Source organism: Salvelinus alpinus, chromosome 23 (assembly GCF_045679555.1).
Source record: "Salvelinus alpinus chromosome 23, SLU_Salpinus.1, whole genome shotgun sequence".
Classification (NCBI taxonomy): domain Eukaryota; kingdom Metazoa; phylum Chordata; class Actinopteri; order Salmoniformes; family Salmonidae; genus Salvelinus; species Salvelinus alpinus.
Window position 1 is genome coordinate 42,730,113 of NC_092108.1, and position 22,157 is coordinate 42,752,269.

The 22,157-nt window shown below is 42.6% G+C and overlaps 1 protein-coding gene across 36 annotated transcripts in view; it reads right to left on the reverse strand.

Moving 5' to 3' along the window:
- The window catches only part of kif1ab (kinesin family member 1Ab), a 53,372-nt gene extending 33,738 nt beyond the window's left edge, over positions 1-19,634 (reverse strand). For 35 of the 36 annotated variants that reach the window (XM_071362456.1, XM_071362455.1, XM_071362453.1 and 32 more), the window contains exons 1-12: positions 19,137-19,634; positions 10,801-10,990; positions 8,526-8,599; positions 8,207-8,389; positions 7,333-7,401; positions 6,524-6,702; positions 6,265-6,376; positions 5,574-5,651; positions 5,289-5,354; positions 5,163-5,180; positions 4,907-4,985; positions 4,279-4,357 (exon numbers count right to left, since the gene is read on the reverse strand). In XM_071362456.1, coding sequence (XP_071218557.1) covers positions 4,279-4,357; positions 4,907-4,985; positions 5,163-5,180; positions 5,289-5,354; positions 5,574-5,651; positions 6,265-6,376; positions 6,524-6,702; positions 7,333-7,401; positions 8,207-8,389; positions 8,526-8,599; positions 10,801-10,906 — 1,043 coding nt within the window. In that variant the 5' untranslated portion in view covers positions 10,907-10,990; positions 19,137-19,634. Of the gene's footprint in view, positions 1-4,278; positions 4,358-4,906; positions 4,986-5,162; positions 5,181-5,288; positions 5,355-5,573; positions 5,652-6,264; positions 6,377-6,523; positions 6,703-7,332; positions 7,402-8,206; positions 8,390-8,525; positions 8,600-10,800; positions 10,991-18,705; positions 19,025-19,136 lie in introns of those variants that run through there. The other variant, XM_071362423.1, reaches the window with a different exon arrangement.
- Positions 19,635-22,157: the final 2,523 nt, after the last annotated feature.

Sequence of the window (22,157 nt, forward strand, 5' to 3'; positions counted from 1 at the left end):
TGGAGCGTGGTATTCGGTAATGTGTTATATTAGATTTGCCCCAAACATAACACTTTGTATTGAGGACAAAAAGTTAATAGCTTTGCCACATTTGTTTCAGTATTTCTTTACTGCCTTGTTGCAAACGGCATCCATGTTTTGGAATATTTTTATTCTGTACAGGCTTCCTTCTTTTCACTCTGTCAATTATGTTAGTACTGTGGAGTAACGACAATGTTGTTGATCCATCCTCAATTTCTCCTATCACAGCCATTAAACCCTAACTGCTTTAAAGTCATCATTGGCCTCATGGTGAAATCACTGAGTGGTTTCCTTCCTCTCCTGCAACTGAGTTAGGAAGGACACCTGTATCTTTGTAGTGACAATGTGTATTGATACACCATCCAAAGTGGAATTAATAACTTCACCATGCTCAAAGGAATATTCAATGTCTATGCTTCTTTGTGAGGCCTTGGAAAACCTACCTGGTCTTTATCTGTCCTCGTGCTCCTAGACCTTAGTGCTGCCTTTGATACCATCGATCACCACATTCTTTTGGAGATATTGGTAACCCAAATTGGTCTACACGGACAAGTTCTGGCCTGGTTTAGATCTTATCTGTCGGAAAGATATCAGTTTGTCTCTGTGGATGGTTTGTCCTCTGACAAATCAACTGTAAATGTTAGTGTTCCTCAAGGCTCTGTTTTAGGACCACTATTGTTTTCACTATATATTTTACCTCTTGGTGAGGTAAATTTTACCTCACTGCTATGCGGATGACACACAGCTGTACATTTCGATGAAACATGGTGAAGCCCCAAAATTGCCCTGCCTGGAAGCCTGTGTTTCTGACATAAAGAAGTGGATGGCGGCAAATGTTCTACTTTTAAACTCGGACAAAACAGAGATGCTTGTTCTAGGTCCCAAGAAACAAAGAGATCTTCTGTTGAATCTGACAATTAATCAAGATGGTTGTACAGTCGTCTCAAATAAAACTGTGAAGGACCTCGGCGTTACTCTGGACCCTGATCTCTCTTTGGACAAACAAATCAAGACTTTCAAGGACAGCTTTTTTCCATCTACGTAACATTGCAAAAATCAGAAGGTTTCTGTCCAAAAAATTATGCAGAAAAATGTATCCATGCTTTTGTCACTTCTAGGTTAGACTACTGCAATGCTCTACTTTCCGGCAATCCGGATAAAGCACTAAATAAACTTCAGTTAGTGCTAAACACGGCGGCTAGAATCTTGACTAGAACCAAAAAATGTGATCATATTACTCCAGTGCTAGCCTCTCTACACTGGCTTCCTGTTAGGGCAAGGGCTGATTTCAAGGTTGTACTGCTAACCTACAAAGCATTACATGGGCTTGCTCCTACCCATCTTTCTGATTTGGTCCTGCCGTACATACACGTACGCTACGGTCACAAGACGCAGGCCTCCTTACTGTCCCTAGAATTTCTAAGCAAACAGCTGGAGGCAGGGCTTTCTCCTATAGAGCTCAATTTTATGGAATGGTCTGCCTATCCATGTGAGAGAAGTAGACTCGGTCTCAACCTTTAAGTCTTTATTGAAGACTCATCTCTTCAGTAGGTCCTATGATTGAGTGTAGTCTGGCCCAGGAGTGTGAAGCTGAACGGAAAGGCACTGGAGCAACGAACCGCCCTTGCTGTCTCTGCCTGGCCGGTTCCCCTCTCTCCACTGGGATTCTCTGCCTCTAACCCTATTACAGGGGCTGAGTCACTGGTTTACTGGTGCTCTTCCCTGCCGTCCCTAGGAGGGGTGCGTCACTTAAGTGGGTTGAGTCACTGACGTGAGATTCCTGTCCGGGTTGGCGCCCCACCTTGGGTTGTGCCGTAGCGGAAAACATTGTGGACTATACTCGGCCTTGTCTCAGGATGGTAAGTTGGTGAAGATATCACTCTAGTGGTCTGGGTGCTGTGCTTTGGCAAAATGGGTGGGGTTATATCCTGCCTGTTTGGCCCTGTCCGGGGGTATCGTCGGACGGGGCCACAGTGTCTCCCAACCCCTCCTGTCTCAGCCTCCAGTATTTATACTGCAGTAGTTTATGTGTCGGGGGGATAGGGTCAGTCTGTTATAGCTGGAGTATTTCTTCTGTCTTACAGTAAGTATGCTCTCTCTAATTCTCTCTCTCTTTCTTTCTTTCTTTCTTTCTCTCTCTTGGAGGACCTGAGCCCTAGAACCATGCCTCAGGACTACCTGGCCTGATGACTCTTTGCTGTCCCCAGTCCACCTGGCCGTGCTGCTGCTCCAGTTTCAACTGTTCTGCCTGCGGCTATGGAACCCTGACCTGTTCACTGGACGTGCTACCTGTCCCAGACCTGCTGTTTTCAACTCTCTAGAGACAGCAGGAGCGGTAGAGATACTCTCAATGATCGGCTATGAAAAGCCAACTGACATTTACTCCTGAGGTGCTGACCTGCTGCAACCACTGTGATTATTATTATTTGACCCTGCTGGTCATCTATGAACATCTTGGCCATGTTCTGTTATAATCTCCACCCAGCACAGCCAGAAGAGGACTGGCCACCCCTCATAGCCTGGTTCCTCTCTAGGTTTCTTCCTAGGCTCTGGCCTTTCTAGGAAGTTTTTCCTAGCCGCCGTGCTTCTACACCTGCATTGCTTGCTGTTTGGGGTTTAAGGCTGGGTTTCTGTAGAACACTTTGTGACATCAGCTGATGTAAGAAGGGCTTTATAAATACATTTGATTGATTTATGGTTGAATCTGTTTGAAATTCACTGCTCGACTGAGGGAACTTAGAGATAATTGTGTGGGGTACAGAGATGAGGTAGTCATTCAAAAAACATGTTCAACACTATTATTGCACACAGAGTGAGTCCATCGAACTTATTATGTGACTTGTTAAGCCTGAACTTATTTAGGCTTGCCATAACAAAGCGGTTGAATACTTACTGACTCAAGACATTTCATTTTTTCATTTTTAATTAAAGATAATAATAAATGGTGCTATATAGAACCTTTCTTAATTAACCCTTTAACTGGCACACCAAGAAAAACGTATATATCTTTTTCTGTAAAAGATGTGTATTAGCCTCAGTACAGGCCATAATTGAAGGACTTTTCTTTGCAAGACTTAAACTTTAAGAGATAATGCATTGCAAACATCTCAACCACGCGGTTGAGTTGCCCATTTAGAGTAAACTAGTTTTGTATCGGAATTTGCATAGACTTTTTAAAACACCCAAAAATGATACATGTATTTACATTATGTATGCTTCATTTACTTATAATGGAAGATATCCCTAGTTAAATGAGGACTTATATCAATTATTAATAAAATAGGATACATTTGTGTGTCAAAATATGAATATTGCAATGCATGTCAATTAATGTGTTTACAGTTTATATGCTTAGAAAACCAGTAAAATGACATGTATTGAATGATATTGTGAAACATATAGAAGATAACAGGCAGACATTGAATCAGGATATGAATTTTAAAGGATTTTGTATTTGCACAGACAAAGAAAGTCCCATAACAATATTTCTCCATTGTCGATTATCACTAGCTTTGACTAAATAGCATTCCTTTAATGGGCAACTCAACCGCCTGGTAGAGCATAGATTTCAAGAGTTCCTAAATTAGTAACAACAACACATTTGTAATTGAATCATTCTTAAATGATGTTTTAGAGGTCAACAACATTTTGCAACGTTGTAATTGTCCATTTTATACACAATTAGTTAAAAATTAAGAATAATAATTGGTAAATGAGGTTAGGTTTTGCTCACGTTCACTTGCTGGTTTTCAACCATCTTTGAATGCATGTTTTAAAAAATATGGGAGTCCAATATCGATAACCGCATGATCAATTTACTAAATTACATTGGATGAGATGATAAAATATGCCAAACAAAATGCATATGCTTAATTTCATTTAAAATTGGTTGTCAAAATTAGCTCAACCGCCCAGTTGAGCTGCCTGTTAATGGTTCTTTATAGAACCTTAGGATATTATTATTTTTAGCACCATACAGGTTCCATTTAGAACCTGATGAGCATGGTTCTTTATTGAACCTTCAAACAAGGGTTCTATAAAGCACCAAAAATAACCCCTGTCTTGTACTATTTAGAACCACTTTTGTGTGTAGTCATTACACTTGTGTACATTACTTTATAAGGAGGCAGGTGGTTGGAACTAAAACTGCTCCTCACAGTGGATGACAGTGATACCGAAGTACTGTAGGGTCACAGAATAACTATGGATTTGAAGGTTTTTTAACCTGAGCATTTGACCTCAGAGCTGGGTTGTTACCTGAGGGTGCTCAGGGTCTCGTCATAGTTGATGTCAGCAGGGCTGAGGGCTGCCACCATGGCGGTGCGAGAGTTACCTCCTAATGGACAGAAAGGGGCAAAGAGGTTATTTGGGGATGAGGGCGAGAGGAGAAGGATTATTTAAAGGGCATCTGCAGAGGAATTCAACAAAAGAGTAAACAGTGATAAGGATGCTACATTTGGCGTAGTCGGCAGGATCGGGGCTAGTAGGTGGAAAGGGGGGCTGGGGCTGGTCAGGTAGGTGAGGGAGGACTCGAAGGTAGGTTGGTAGGTCTTGTGTGCTTTGGATGTCTTATGTTTATTGATGTTTCAGGGTTTTGTTTGCTGCAGCCCCCTGCAAAAGAATGGGGGGGCGGCGTTGGTTCCTAGAAACAACCAAACAGGTATTTGAAAACCAGTGGGATTTGAGTTGTAAGCTGCTTGGTTGGATATGGGCATCTAATATGTTTATAGACGTGTGAATTGTTCACCCTGGAAATGATGGAAAAGTTGAATAAAAGCTTTGAATCATCATCTGCAGGGGAATTAAATAAAATAGCAAACAGTGATAAGGACGCTACATTTGGCGTAGTCGGCAGGTTCTGGGCTAGTAGGTGGAAAGTACGTACCCAGGTTCTCTCTAAGAAGCCAGGTCAGCACTGAGTCTCTATAGGGGATGTGGTTCTCCACCTTCTTCTTCTTCTTGTTCTGTTAACAGTTCGTTTTAACAATTAGGACAAGGATACTGCCTCAATAAAAGTGCATTTACCTATTGGGAAATATAAGAAGAAACGCTCGTGAATCATCTACGTCCCAATCTCTTAATACCATTTCCCCAAATATTTTCTGAAAACAAAAATGGAAGAAGTCATTGAAACTGTGTACCTTATTTGGTGCTGAGTCCTAGAAAAATAAGAAATTGACAGAACTTAATTAATTGGCAGTCTTACCAAAATTGCTTCAATGACCAAACAGACGAAGAGTTGTGTACTGAAAAGTACAGACTCTCACCACTTCAGCTAAAGCAGAGATGACTTTCCCCAGTGTGGTCAGAGATTTATTGATATTTGCTCCTTCCTGAAAATGAACAGACGTGGCATACTTAATCAAACGAAAAGCCTTGCGTGCAACACAAAAAACGACACACTCCACAATCTTGAGAAACAGAGCCTAGAGGCTTTGTAAAGTTCATAGACATGTCAACTTGAAATGTTAACTTGAAATGGAGGAATTCATACATTGATATCACTGGGGGTCGGATTCAGCTCATAAAGTTGACCCAAAATACCCTCTCACCTTCAGCCTGGTTCCTTTGGCTCCTGTAGAGTCTGCTCTTTCACTCCCAGCCAGATCCACCAGGCTGATCTTGCTCACCTGCAACAAGAAACTCTCTGTTATCATTTGTTTTGGCATGAATCTGCTTTGATACTCTGTATCACAGTGGGAAATGCCCAGATTCCAAATGCACAGTGGTAGCCCCAAGAAACTCTCTTTGAGGACTTATCTGTAATGAGTACTGTTATCATGATCGATAACACAGTGAATGTCCAGAGAGCATAGCAATAGACCTCAATCATAGAGTTATAAACCATGCATGGGTCAAAGTGTTACAAAACCCTAGTGTGAGGCATCTTGAAGGATCTTAATTTGAGACAGTTTGCTACAGCAGGAAAATAATCCTGCAGCAAGAGGAAATGTGAGTTATTATGTGGATTATAATTAATTGATATTTTTTGTAGAGGTTGATACATTTTTCTTCAGGGCGAATCAAGTCCGAATTTTTTGTGTGGAAATTACAAACGTTAGAAGCCCTTTTAAACCTTGAATGTACTACAAATGTGCATTTCCTGCAATGCAGGAAATTTCACAGCAACAAGAGTGATCAAATTAAGATCCTACATCTGTAGGGGTTTATAACTCCATGGCCTCAACCTATTGCAGTAGCTTGAATATGAGGTTGAACCTGGTTATTAAGTCTGCACAGTACCTTCTCAGATGTGTTTTCTGAATCCATGTCGTGTTTCTTCTGAGTGAAGATGATGTTGAAGACAGCATGAGAGCGGCTGCTGGTCTCGTTCATGTTGGTGGCTGCCACCGTCCTGAAGGAAGAAAGAATTGAACCTTATGACATCAATCCATCCCTCATCCATCCATTTATTCATCCATCCACCTATTCATCCATCTATCCAGTCCATCCACCGACCCACCCACCCACCCATCCATCATCCATCCAAAGCCCCATTTACCTGGCCTTGTTGCCAGACTCCATGAGGTCCTGGATGTCATTGTAGGAGGTAACTGCCAGCTTGGACAAGTCCTCCACGTAGGGCCCCATCAGGGGGTGCTCTCTCACACGCAGGTTCCCCTTGTTCTTCGGGTTCAGCAGGTCACGCACACGCTCACAGTAGATCTCCATGTAGCTCACCTGTGGAGGTTGTCAATACTCTATAGAAGTGCCAATCAAGAGAACTAAGTGCCTATCAAATGTCTATTGAGCAGCACCACCTTGGGGCAGAGAAGACACTCTTATCTGAACTCTTATCATATGCACAGCAAAAATTAATGGTGTGCATTTAACTCGGAAATGTACACTAAAATGACATTGGAGGCGGCTTATGGTAGAGAAATCAACCTAAAATTATCTGGTAACAGCTCTGTTGGACATTGCTGCATTCAGCATGCCAATTGAGACATCTGTGGCATTGTGTTGTGTGACAAAAACTGCACTTTAGAGAGTGGCCTTTTATTTTCCCCAGCACAAGGTGCACCTGTGTAACGATCATGCTGTTTAATCAGCTTCTTGATATGCAAACACCTGTCAGGTGGATGGATTATCTTGGCAAAGGAGAAATGCTCACTAACAGGGATGTAAACAAATCTGTGCATACAGTATGGGATCTTTTCTGGTATCTTTGATTTGAGCTCATGAAAAATGGGACAAACACTTTTTCATTCAGTATGTATCACCCAGGAGGTAAAAGCCCTAACCCACTGAAAAGCAGTAGGCCTGTCCTGTATAGAAGCTCATTCTCAAACCACTAGAGGGAGCACTCACCTCCACGGAGTAGGACAAGCTGTTTTCCTTATTGCTGTCACTTATCTTGGTGAAGAGGTCCTCACACAGCTGACAGACATAGAACATGGAGAAGCATTGTTAGACTCGGATATGAACCAGGGTTGGGGTCAATTCCATTTCAATTCCATCCAATTAAGGAAATACATTGAAATTCCAATTCCAATTATCTTCAATGCTTTTCAGTTAGGAAAATGTGGAATTGGAATTTGTTTTAGTTTCAGAATTGACTGGAATTTAAATGGAATTTACCCCAACCCTGATATGAACACAGCACATGTATTATCAATAAAAGGCTTTGATGTTTCTGGCATAAAACTAAATGGGTTTCCAAAGATCCAGTATCTGACACGATGAAGTAACTTTACATTATATGATGTTTAACTACATTTTGTCGTTCATTCATTCATTCATCTATCCATCCATCCATCCACCCATATATCCATCCATCCTTCACCATTCCACCCACCCATCCATCCATCCATCAACCCACCCTTCCATCCATCCACCCTTCCACCCATTAACCCATCACCCACCCACCCACCCACCCACCCACCCATCCATCCACCCATCCATCATTCCATCCATCCACCTTTCCATCCATCCATCCATCAACCCACCCTTCCATCAACCCACCCATCCATCCTTCCATCCATCCACCCTTCCACCCATTAACCCATCACCCACCCATCCATCCATCCATCAACCCACCCTTCCATCAACCCACCCATCCATCATTCCATCCATCCACCTTTCCACCCATCCATCCATCCATCAACCCACCCTTCCATAAACCCACCCATCCATCATTCCATCCATCCACCTTTCCACCCATCCATCCAGCCATCCAGATTACCAGAGGGATGATGCCTTGCTGATCCTTCTGGTCCTGCTTGCCCATCATGGTGTAGCTCTTCCCAGATCCAGTCTGGCCATAGGCAAAGATACAAACATTGTATCCCTCAAAGGCATGCAGCAACATCTCCTCCCCAATGTCCTTGTACACCTGCTTCTGGGAATGATAGTTGATGTCCTCCGGCTGCAGAGAGAAAGACAGAGTTTGAGTATGAATACACCGTTAGTTAGCTATTACGGAGTGAATGTAGAGCTCATGGCTTGCATGGTCTTGAAACGCATGATATTCAAGTCTTTCAGGTGTATGTGGTGAAACTCACTGTTGTGTGTGACCAGTAAGAGTAGTCGAAGTTATAGCTCTTGTTCTCCTTCGGCTGTTTGGGGTTTATGATTGCTAAAAGCACAGACAGGAAGTAAACAAAGGTTAGAGAAGTGCCCAGACCAAACCCATAAACTAGCAGAAAGTAAGCTATGGTGAAACACTGTGTAGTCCTCGGCTATGGCAGACCAAATGTAAATAGCAACTAGAAAGAGTCTTTGGCTGGCTACATAGATATCATTAGTGGAAAATGCATTGTCATCATTTTAGGGATAATTGTAGACCTGGTGGAATCTGAAATTAGGCCAGGCGTTTGGGGAAAGCTGAGCAAGTGCCTCTCTGTGAAGGCTTGAATGGCCAAGGCACAAAAGTTGAGCATGCTCCTGGTAGCAGCTACTGTCTGTGGTCCATATACACTGAGTGTACAAAACATTAGGAACACCTTCCTAATATTGAGTTGCACCCCTTTTGACCTCAGAACAGCCTCAATTAGTCGGGGCGTGGACTCTACAAGGTGTAGCAAGCGTTCCACAGGGATGCTGGCCCATGTTGACTCCAATGCTTCCCACATTTCTGTCTAGTTGGCTGGATGTCCTTTGCGTGGTGGACCATTCTTGATACACACGGGAAACTGTTGAACATGGAAAAACCCAGCTGCTTTGCAGTTCTTGACACAGTCAAACCGGTGCGCCTGACACCTAATATCGTACCCTGTTCAAAGGCACTTAAATCTTTTGTCTTGCCCATTCACCCTCTGAATGGCACACATACATAATCCATGTCTCAAGGCTTAAAAATCCATCTTTAACCTGTCTCCTCCACTTCATCTACACTGATTGAAGAGGATGTAACAGGTGACATCAATAAGGGATCATAGTGTTTTTGTACACTCAGTGTAGGAACTGCAGTGTGCAGTGAGTGATGATGTTCCTCTGATTAATACAGCAGCATCATCAGTGGTGACTGACCTATGATGATGTCACTTATGCACTTCAATAGACTGGGTTTGTGGGTTATATATTGTATATCAGGTATTCATAGGGATATGTAATCAGCCAAATTGGAAGTCTTTGTTGTGTGGAACAGAATAATGTGGTTCAGTCCTCCTGAGACAGTTGCATCCAAGAGAGAGGGTAGGACAACTTGGCTAAATAAAAATATTCTAAAGTGGCTTCCTTCCCTATTTTCTAGTTCCTCATCCTTGTTCGCTTGTATTGACTGGAAAGGTGAAATTGAAGAGGATGGTTGATATTGCTATTGGCCATCCTCCCTACTACTTTCACGAATCCAGTACTTTCACATCGGTCAGGAAGAGGAAAGGAAACCGTTTTTGAGTATTCCGAATCTGGGCCATGCTAAAGACTGTGGGAATGAGGTCATCATCAGACTGTTGAAAGGCAAAAAGAAGCAGAATATGACACACACACACACATCATCTGACTTAGCGTCTCAGCTGAGACAGAAACAACGAGGCCTTTTGGACCCTCTGGGTCATGTGATGAGGGATGAGAAGCTCTAGAGGTCACCCCCACAAACACATACACACAGAGACAGGCTCTCAGTTCCCATTGGAGGCTATGTCTCATGTGTTGCACGCCTCACTACCCACCATCCTGTTGCTTTCAAGCATGTGTTCCGAGCACCAAGCAGAAAATGGCAGAAGCGCAATGTTTCAGTGATTCTCTACAGTAGAGATGATCGGAATCCACCATGAAGGGTCTATGTTGTGAAGTGATGAATTTATTAAAATAAGCTTGAGATGGTGTTAGATCGAATGTATAGCACCTCCAAAACCATTTAAAATGCCATATGAGGCTGTCTCCTAAAAGCCCAATCTAAAGCAGACCATATTAGTAAATATTTAATCAAATCAATTCATTATTGATGAGGACATCTTTGCCTGGAGTTATCAGACTGGAAAATGCTGTATATCCCAATAGAATGCCTTTCAAGGATTCATCAATACATATTCCAGAGATATTACTAGTATAGAACATTAGCTACATAGACTCTAACATTTCCCCTAACAGTACTTAGGCAGGGCGGACCCCCAATCACCCAACCAAAATATTTTTCAATAGAAATGTTTTGTTTTGGTTGTGGTAGCCCAACCCTGGATAGGCCTTCTGATTCGGGGGCCAATTAACATCCAGCCCAGGTTAATCAAGAAGTAACCTACACCGAAAGAGCAAAGCTGAAGTCCTCAGGTCCATGTGTTTTCTTACACCAATAACATATAGTAGACATTTCTTATAATACAAATATGCAATACTCACTTGTGGTGTTCCCTGACATCTGGATGATGCACTTGCTGTCCTTCCCGATTTCTCGAGAGTTGAAGGGACGGACCCGGACGGCCACCTTCACTGAAGCCCCCGCCATGATGCCTGTCAGTGAGGGGGATGCGCCCGCGACTATAGAGGGGTTCAGTCAGGAGGGGCTTGTCACCGGGTAGATGCCTAACACCTGTGGAGAGGGAAGCCATAGTGAGATGGTGATTTGAATGAAGATCTAATTTGAACGAATTTGTAATGCCATCATCTAAGAAATGTTTTTTTAAATAAATGTCTGAAAAGACTGCGCACGCACAAAAACATTGAGATGTATAAACTTGCCATACGTATACGCATGTTTCCCGTTATAAATCAGACATGTCGTGAAACTGTGAACGAGCATTATACACTCTTCGGGAAAAAAGGTGCTAAGTAGAACCATACAGGGTTCTTCGGTTTGTCCCCATAGAGGAACACCTTTTGGTGCTGGGTAGAACCCTTTGCAGAGGGTTCTATGTAGGGTTTTTCTGTAACGGTCGTCATAGTCGTTCTCCTCCTCAGACGAGGAGGAGCATGGATCGGACCAACACGCAGAGTGGGTAGTGCTCATGATAATTTATTAAAACGAAACTGAACACTTACAAATACAAAAAACAACAAACGTGACAAAACCGAAAACAGTCCCGTGTGGCACGAACACTGACACGAGATACAAACACCCACAACACACACACACACACACACACACACACACACACACACACACACACACACACACACACACACACACACACACACACACACACACACACACACACACACACACACACACACACACACACACACACACACACACACACACACACACACACGTGAAACCCAGGCTGCCTAAGTATGATTCTCAATCAGGGACAACGATTGACAGCTGCCTCTGATTGAGAATCATACCCGCCGAACACAAACATCCCAACATAGAAAATCACACATAGACCAACCCACCCAACTCACGCCCTGACCAACTAAATAAATACAAGACAAAAGAAAACAGGTCAGGAACGTGACATTTTCAAGGAACCCCATGCATAAAATATGGTTCTGCCTAGAGCCGTCTATGAAGGGTTCTACCAAGAACCATTTGATCATCTAAAGGTTCTTCCTAAACCATCTATGAAGGCTTCTAACGAGAGCCCATCAGCCTTATTATGACAATACATCATATTTACTGTATCAGAAGACCTTTCTTTAAGGGCCATGTTATATCCTAACACAGTGGTGTTAAGAATCTCCTGGTTTACAAGTCACATAATGTTGGCTTGTAAAGTGATGTGTAATTCTTACTGCAATCCAGCCAGAGTTAGGATATCCAACAAGTGGAATTGTTAATCACCCGTAACCTGCATTCTGAATGACTGCCAAGGTAGAGAAGATTGAATATTGAGACTGTCTCAACCATCTCAGTAACGGGTGCCATACATCCAATTACTAACAGAGTGGATTAGTTTAGAAAATTGTCTGTTATTTATATGTGTGTAACATAAAATGTATCAACCAATCAATGTACATGCAAAAACACAGATATTACAGTAAAACAAACAATTCTGAAACGCTACCTGCAATAGAGCATGCTGGGTAAAAATGATATAATGGGTCTTTGTAGAACACTTCTTGCCTTCCAAAGAATCATCAAAGACTTCCAAAAACAGTTCATAGGATGTTAAAGGTTCTAGGTAGTTTTCCAAAAAGGGTTCTTCTGATCAAAACGGTTCTTGGTAGAATCCTATCCCTCCGCAAATAACCCCTTTTATAGTCACAATAACACCCTTGTTTTCTGTATACTGGGGAGGAATTGGAATTAGGCCAAGACAGTATCTAAGGAAATAGCATTGCATGGCGAACTTGATCAAATGTCTTTAGAGGTGTTGACAGAATATTTTCTTTTGCAGTGACATTTGCTGTATCTGACCTTTTCTGAAAGACAAAAACAAGTGCACATTGTTGTGAACCTGTAAACAGATTGTTTGAATTCAATAATGTTTTGTATTTACTTTTTCATGAACCTAAATATGCTGCACTGTCTGCCAATTCTGAAACATTTTCTACTTTCTAACCTAAACTAGCCTACAGTAGGCCCACATACAGTGGTAGCCTACACACATGAATGCAAAAGATCAACTGTCTGTTCACCTGTTAAATTCTACTGTATGTAGACTGCACTCTATTTCGGATATAAAAATGTGAAATTATAATATCGAATAGGCACAATGAGAGATGCGCACGATAATTTGTTATATGGCTACTTGGGGAATACGAACTCATCATGGCCATAAAAGGTGAGGAATATACTTTGCAATGGTTATGATATATGTATTATGTTTAAAAGTGAAATATTGTCTGCTCTGGAAATTTGACAATACAGTATTCAGACGTAGCCTTCAAACGTCAATGGAAAAGGTGAACCATCTCAGATCAAATAGAGCAAAATACTTTAAATAGCTTATCTATTTACTACTGTGAACTGGGTGCAATTAAATGAGAGATGGGACAAATGGTAACCTATCTTAACTTGTTGTAGGCCTATAGGCTATTTCGCAAATATGAAAACATCACAGTCAGAAAAGGTGAGGAATTTATTCTGCAATGATCATGGAAATGAAATAAATCATGGGAAATAGGCATCTATTTCCTACTCTCCCACTCCGGAGCACGACGTAGCCGGTTTACTAAGCGCCAGTCCTGGCAACCCAGAATTACGCACACCTGGCAACCATCATTACGCACACCTGGCAACCATCATTACGCACACCTGTGCCCCATCATTATACACACCTGGACTCCATCACTGCCTTGATTACTTCCCCTTTATCTAGCACTCTGTAGCCTCATTCAACAGACAGTATTGGTTCTGTTTTCTTGTCCAGACGCTGCTCTTGTTTTGTATCTCGCCACATTAGTTATTATTAAACTCACCAACTGCACCTGCTTCATGACTCCCTACGTCTCTGTTACAATAGATTTTCCCTTTTCTCACTAACAGCAAATTATTGAACCTTGCTATTATATTTATCTTCCTGTTTTTTTGTTATGAAAATGAGTGTCATCATACTGTATATCATTATTAATATACACCTAATGTGTGATAACTAGCAAATGAATTAGCTAACTAACGTCAGCCTGCCTAGCTGGAACTTCTGAAGAAGGAAAATGTTTTATCTGTACAATTTCCAAATAATAACCTAACAAAAACATTTACGAGACGTGTTTGTGCCGTCATTAGTAGCACAATTTCTAACTTATTTGCATTTATTTTTACTTACACTTGTATGTTGACTTCTCCATTGATGTTGTTTTTAAGTTTTCGCAGATTTTCTTAGCGAATGTACAAAGGGAAAAAATCCTGTCATGTTTACAGTAAATTACTGGCAGCACAGAAACCAGTAAATCACTGTAGATTTACAGGCCCTTTACTGTAACACAAATGTACTGCATATTACTGGAACACCTGACTACAGTACCATTATGTATTTCTAGAATTTACAGTGCATTACAGGAAGCACAGTGGTTAGTAAACTGTTGAAGATTTTCAGCACCAGTAGCTAGTGCCAACAACAGGCAGTATTTAGCAAAGTCATAGCAAGTAACCCGTTTCTGTAACCGTTACTGGGAATGTTGTTGTAGTTAAGGATACATTGGTCTTCAAATTAACCTGGATTTGTTACAAGATACCGTTCTGATGTATCTTTGCACATCTCTGGCTAGTGCAAAGCACATTGCTATGTTCACAGTAACTTGCCACTAGCGTCCTGTACGTTACTGTAAAATTCTGAGCAATGACAGCACCAACACTGTAAAAAAAGTAAACGCACTGTAAGCATGTTAGCATTTGATTAGCACTTGCACTTCTAGAGGCCTACAAAGTCTTCCAAACTGGCTGTGATTACAGTGCAAAACAGATCAAAATGACACATATAAATATTCGACCATTTGAAGTTTAAGACCTGCTGTCACTGACGTGTTCTTTATACACCTTAAAGAGCTAGAAAACTACTCCAACATATCAGTTCAATTGGTACACAGCATTCTCAATAACGGGTGCATCAAATATAGCCACTTACAAGGCACGCCTCAAAATAAGTTAATGAGCCAGTGATGCTTTCCCCTCCCACAACATTTTCATACAATACACTATCATTTAGAGAATGCTGCAGTAAATATACAGCAGACAGTACTTTATTGTTAAATGTTACTGTAATAAAATTACAGCAATTGCTAACAGCAAATAGGTAATTATATATATCAGCATACCAATTTGGTGTTTTGTTTCACTTGAACTTGTCAAGTCACTGCCAGTTTAGACCTTGGTTATGGCAAGGTCTAAACTCAGGTCTAAACTGGCAGTGACTCCCAGGACGAAAAAGATCGAAAGGACATGGCTAAACACTCAATCATTAAAGGTTTGAAACTTGACGCCACTCTGATCTGGTCCCTATATACATTTAATTGTTAGGAAACTACTACCGCACATCAATTCAATGGGGTTTATTGGCATGGGTAACATATGTTTACATTGCCAAAGCAAGTGAACTAGACAATCAGAAATGAACAACCAACACTAAACTCACAAACAGGCCAAAGGAATAGAAAGATTTGTCATATAGTGACTGTATACAGTCTTGTAACAATGTGCAAACACATCTCATTTACATTGGTACAGCACTCTCACTGACGGGTGAAACAAGTATAGCCTCTTCCAAGGTATACCTCCAAATTTGTGAGAAGGGTGCAATTGCGGACTGCAGTTCGGGGAGTTCCGGCATGTGGGCATTCCTGCATCTTCAGGAACCCCTCTTTATACTTACAGTGTATTCGGAAAGTATTCAGACCCCTTTCCCTTTTCCCTTTTCCTTTTACAGCTTTACTCCAAAATGGATTACATCTTTTTTTCCCTCATCAATCTACACACACAACCCCACAATGACTAAGCAAAAACTGGTTTTTAGATTCTTTTTGCTAATTTATTAAAAATAAAAACAGAAATACCTTATTTACATAAGTATTCAGACCCTTTGCTAGGAGACTCGAAATTGAGCTCTGGTGCATCCTGTTTCCATTGATCATTCTTGAGCTGTTTCTACAACATGATTGGAGTCCACCTGTGGGAAATTAAATTGATTGGACATGATTTGCCTATATATGGTTCCACAGTTGACAGTGCATGTCAGAGAAAAAACCAAGCCATGAGGTCGAAAGAATTGTCCGTAGAGACAGGATTGTGTCGAGGCACAGATCTGGGGAAGGGTAGGAAAAAATGGCTGCAGAATTGAATGTCCCCAACAACATAGTGGCCTCTACCAATCTTAAATGGAAGAAGTTCGGAACCACCAAGACTCTCCAGGGGCTGGCCGCCCGGCCAAACTGAGCAATTGGGGGAGAAGGGCCTTGGTCAGGAAGGGTGACCAAGAACCTGATGGTCACTCTGACAGTTCCTATGTGGAGATGGGAGAACCTTCCAGAAGGACAACCATCTCTGCAGCACTCCACCAATCTGACCTTTATGGTAGAGTGGCGACACGGAAAACACTCCTAAGTAAAAGGCACACGACAGCCCGCTTGGAGTTAGCCATATGGCACCTAAAGGACTCTTAGACCATGAGAAACAAGATTCTCTGGTCTCATGAAACCAAGATTGAATTTGTCCTGAATGCCAAGCATCACTTCTGGTAGGAAACCTGGCACCATCCCTACGGTGAAGCATGGTGGTGGCAGCATCATGCTGTGGGGATGTTTTTCAGCGGCAGGGACTGGGAAACTAGTCAGGATCGAGGGAAAAATGAACTGAGCAAAGTACAGGGAGATCCTTGATGAAAATCTGCTCCAGAGCGCTCAGGACCTCAAAATGGGGTGAAGGTTCACCTTCCAACAGGACAATGACCCTAAGCACACAGCCAAGACAACGCTGGAGTGGCTTCGGGACAAGTCTCTGAATGTCCTTGAGTGGCCCAGCCAGAGCCCGGACTTGAACCCGATCGAACATCTCTGGAAAGACCTGAAAATAGCTGTGCAGCGACGCTCTCCATCAAACCTGACAGAGCTTGAGAGGACCTGCAGAGAAGAATGGGAGAAACTCCCCAAATACAGGTGTGCCAAGCTTCTAGTGTCATACCCAATAAGCCTTGAGGCTGTAATCGCTGCCAAGGTGCTTCAACAAAGTACTGAGTAAAGGGTATGAATACTTATGTAAATGTGATATTTTTTTTAAAATATAAATTAGAAGAATTCCTAAAAACCTGATGTCATTATGGGGTATTGTGTGTAGATTGATGAGGGGGGAAAACAATTTAATCCATTTTAGAATAAGGCTGTAACGTAACAAAATTTGGAAACAGTCAAGCGGTCTGAATACTTTCCGAATGCACTGTATATTGTTACATTTTTAAGCTAGGACAGGAGGGGGAGGCTTTGGGCGCCCCAGTACAGTAGGTGGCGTTAATGCACAATAGCGTTGGATGCCGATAAACCCCAGAGAAGAAGGGGAGGGGGCGACAACGGTAGTTAGCTAACCATTCACCAGTAGACAGTGTCCTTTGTCCTCGCCTGTCAGTCGCTGTTTTCTCGCAGTTCTGTTAAGGATGGCAAGGGCAGGTGTTCAACAGGCGAGAGCGAAGGACACTATGTGCTAGCTTAGCCAGCTAGTCTGGTAGTCCGGGAGGCGGTGGCAACACCGTGTGCTCGCTAGCTAACTAACTAGCTAGCTAGCACATGGTGTCCCTAACGAGCAAGTTAGCTCGTTAGCACACCGTGTCCCTAACGAGCAAGTTAGCTAGTTAGTTAGCTACATAGTGTCACCCCAGCCTCATGTGCTAGCGGGGGGCTGTTCATGAAGGAACCAATGGAATGCTTGAGGGGGAATGCCCACATACAGGAATGCCCCAAATTGCGGGCTGCAGCTGCCCATTATTGAAATGTGTTAATGGGCCACAACAATACCATGAACCCGCAAAAGGCTTTTGGCACTCCAAAATTACAGTATGGTACTATATTATGTTGGAGGAGTACTGAATTACAGTAAATTACTGTAGCTTTACAGAGAAAGGTTTTTAAATTCCCAAAACACAGTTTGTCACTGTATTCTGTGGGTGGTGGTACTGTGTTTCAGTACATTTCTAACAGTATAGTAGCCAGTGTGTTACTGTAGATATACAGAACAAATATATACATATTTTTATATATTGGTATGTAGCCTACTGTATTATGTGGGGTACAGCATTCTAACTAATGGGTGCAAGAAAATATAGCCTTTCTACAAGGCGCACCTCAAAATATGTTAATGAGCCAGAGATTATTTCTCAACCCACATTTTCCCACAATGCATCATAATTCACAGTATGCTGCTGTAAATATACAGCTAAAATAGATAATACAGTATTTTAATACAGTATTTTAATTTGTCAATTTAAAGCAATGTGTAGCACTACATAGCCTGCTTGCTAGCACCAACATGAGGGCAAAGCTAGCGTGGCTATCTGTACAATCGATCACTGCTCTTATTTCTCTTCATTCTCGATGGGTATTTAAATATGTTCCGTCTACAACGCTGCAGCTGACAATGCCAATATGTAGCCTAATTAGGGCCTGCGTCGGTAGGCCTCTTGACCAAATAATGTCCCATCCATTACAAAATAGTTTGGCTTGTTACATTTCATGATTTCCTTGATTCTACAGAAAGCAATAGGCTATCAACCCAACGTGGTTGCGAAACATCTCCCCAGTCATATCTTTCATGTGCACACCGTCAGAACACATATTTTTGCCAGCATCACAAAACATACAGCCCGCAAAAAAAATAACGTAATAAGTACATAAATTACATAATCGACAAGGATATTAAAGTGACAAATATTATGCACCGACCTAGTTCGTGGTTTTCTGTTTGCACTCGAAAAGACCCGACATAACGTAAATATTGTCTTCTCCAACATCTTGCGCTGCCGCACCTCAATGCAAACGCACTGTCAAAGCAATAGGCTACTGGCCATCACTCCATTTGGTGCTATGCTATTCGCCCACTGTAAATATCGATGTCATTGAATTCATCCGGCCATAAATCCATCCCTGCGACACATGAGCAAATCCAGGATTATCATATGTAGTTGTTTATTTTGACTGTGAATCAGATTGAATTAAATAGGCTATTGACACGGTTATTCTGTAAACCTGTAAAAACAATTGTTTCAACGCTGAGAAAGAGCGGAGCACCACCCTTGGTTCCCCACTGCGTCAACCCAAGGCCATGATCAAAAAACAACATCTCATCAGAAAATAACACATCTCAATCGTTTTACCTAACCACCTCGAATTCGACGACCGCAGTGGGTTCCTCCTTGATCTTTTTTCCTCCCGTCGATATCAGCTAACAGCCTCCCTCAGTGTGTCCATGCAGGGAGTATCCGCCCCGAGCAATAGAAAGAGACACAGAGCTAGACCACCCCAGTCAGGGCTATGGGTGAATGGGTTCTAACAACAGGGCCTGGTACACAGTAGCGCGTCAGTCTGTCTGCCAGCCAGCCAGACATGGGTAGGGTAGGGGAGTAGACAGGGAGGAGAGAGGAGAGGAATTAGGCTAGAGCTAGATGGACGCAGGAGGCGAGCTCAGAAGAGAACGACCTTTGGTTGGTCCACAGAAAAATGGCTCAGGTGCCTCAGCCAAGGCTGCTGGGAGTCAGTGATGACATCAGCATCATCGTAGTGGGAGCAGGCAGTAGAGATCAGTTATTTAAGAAAGAAAAAAATGTATTGCAACAATAATAACAATATTACACATCAATACAGGGACATTCCTGTGAATACAATAGGGAAAAAATGAAATAATAGCACACCAGACGAACCCAGTGATGCAACACAGAGAAGGGAGGAGGGAGGGGGGAACTGTGGGAGAGAGCAAACGGAATGAAAAGGCTGGGATGGATAGGAAATGGCTAGGGATCCATGTGTTGCCGCCATTATACAAAGAACAGATACAGTACTTTGAGGTGGGGTAGATCTCATTGGTGTCTCACTAAGCTAAACAGTAGAGAGTAACGCTGTACTTCTATCCCGGGTCAATGCATGTACACATACAGTACTACACCAAACATGCATCCACTGGCTGTTCAGTGAATGAAGTCTTTGTTGTTCGAGTTCAAGTATTCAGCTGTGTGGACACTAGTCAACAATTTGGGTCATTGTTTCTGGCAAATATGGTTTCTTTGTCTATTGACACAAAGGATTTGTGTTATTATACTGGACTGCAACGCTGTTACAGAGTAGAGAGCAGAGATATGTTAGAAATACTCTAAGAAGTCACCATGTGATTCCTTGTATTTGTATTTTCGTGAGTGATCTCTGTGAAGTAAATATATTAATGGGATTTTCCTCCCTTCAAGATACTGTAGTTCTCTTCCCGAGATATTCTAATGAAGCTCTTTCTCAGATCAATTTACAAAGTCATCATTTTGAATAGACAATATCCTTGGATCATATTCTCTATCAGAGCATGGTCATAGAGGCTGTATCACAACCGGCCGTGATTGAGAGTCCCGTAGGGCGGTGCACAATTGGCCCAGCGTCGTCCGGGTTTGGCCGGTGTAGGCTGTCATTGTAAATAAGAATTTGTTCTTAACTGACTTGCCTAGTTAAATGAAGGTTAAATAATAAAAAATATAAAAAATAAAAAATAGAGGAAGCTGAGGAGGGTAATAGAAGCTCAATGTTTCAACCCCATCTGCTGGACAGCTGTCACTATTACATAAAGCCGGTGTAGATAATCAAATCTAATCAAAACAACACAACACAATAAAATAACAATACCGAGGCTATATACAGGGGGTACCAGTACCGAGTCCATGTGAGGGGGTACAGGTTAGTCGAGGTAATTTGTACATGTAGGTAGAGGTAAAGTGACTTTGCATAGATGATAAACAGCAAGTAGCAGCAGTGTAAAAACAAAGGGGGGTGTCAATGTAAATAGTCCAGGTGGCCATTTGAATAATTGTTCAGCAGCCTTATGGCTTGAGGGTAGTAGCTGTTAAGGAGCCTTTTGGACCTAGACTTGGCACTCCGATAACGCTTGCCGTGTGGAAACAGAGAGAACAGTCTATGACTTGGGTGACTGGAGTCTGACAATTTTTTGGGCCTTCCTCTGACACCGCCTAGTATATAGGTCCTGGATGGCAGGAAGCTTGGCCCCAGTTATGTACTGGGCCGTACGCACTACCCTCTGTAGCGCCTTACGGTCGGGTGCCGAGCAGTTGCCATACCAGGCGTTGATGCAACCGGTCAGGATGCTCTCGATGGTGTAGCTGTAGAACTTTTTGAGGATCTGGGGACCCATGCCAAATCTTTTCAGTCTCCTGAGGGGAAAATGTGTTGTTGTGCCCTCTTCACGACTGTGTTGGTGTGTTTGGATCAGGATAGTTTGTTGATGATGTGGACACCAAGGAACTTGAAACTCTCGACCTGCTCCACTACGTCGATGTGAATGGGGGCGTGTTCGGCCCGCCTTTTCCTGTAGTCCACGATCATATCCTTTGTCTTGCTCACGTTGAGGGAGAGGTTGTTGTCCTGGCACCACACTGCCAGGTCTCTGACCTTCTCCCTATAAGCTGTCTCGTCGTTGTCGTTGTCAATGTTGTGTTGTCAGCAAACTTAATGATGGTGGTGGAGTTGTGGGTGAACAGGAAGTACAGGAGGGGACTAAGCACGCACCCTTGAGAGGCCCCCATGTTGAGGATCAGCTTGGTAGATGTGTTGCTTCCTATCCATACGACCACGGGGGTGGCCTGTTAGGAAGTCCAGGATCCAGTTGCAGAGGGAGGTTTTTAGTCCCAGGTCCTTAGCTTAGTGATGAGGTTTGTGGTCACTATGGTGTTGAACGCTGAGCTGTAGTCAATGAACAGCATTCTCACATAGGTGTTCCTTTTGTCCAAGTGTGCAAGGGCAGTGTAGTGTGCGATTGAGATTGTGTCATCTGTGGGGCGGTATACCAATTGGAGTGGGTCTATGGTTTCTGGGATGATGGTGTTGATGTGAGCCATGACCAGCCTTTCAAAGCCCTTCATGGCTACCGATGTGAGTGCCATGGGGCAGTAGTCATTTAGGCATGTTACCTTTGGTTTCTTGGGCACAGGGACTATGGAGGTCTGCTTTAAACATGTAGGTATTACAGACTGGGTCAGGGAGAGGTTGAAAATGTCAGTGAAGACACTTGCCAGTTGGTCTCCGCATGCTCTGAGTCCACGTCCTGGTAATCCGTCTGGCCCGCGGCCTTGTGAATGTTTACCTGTTTAAAGGTCTTGCTCACATCGGCTGTAATCACACAGTCATCC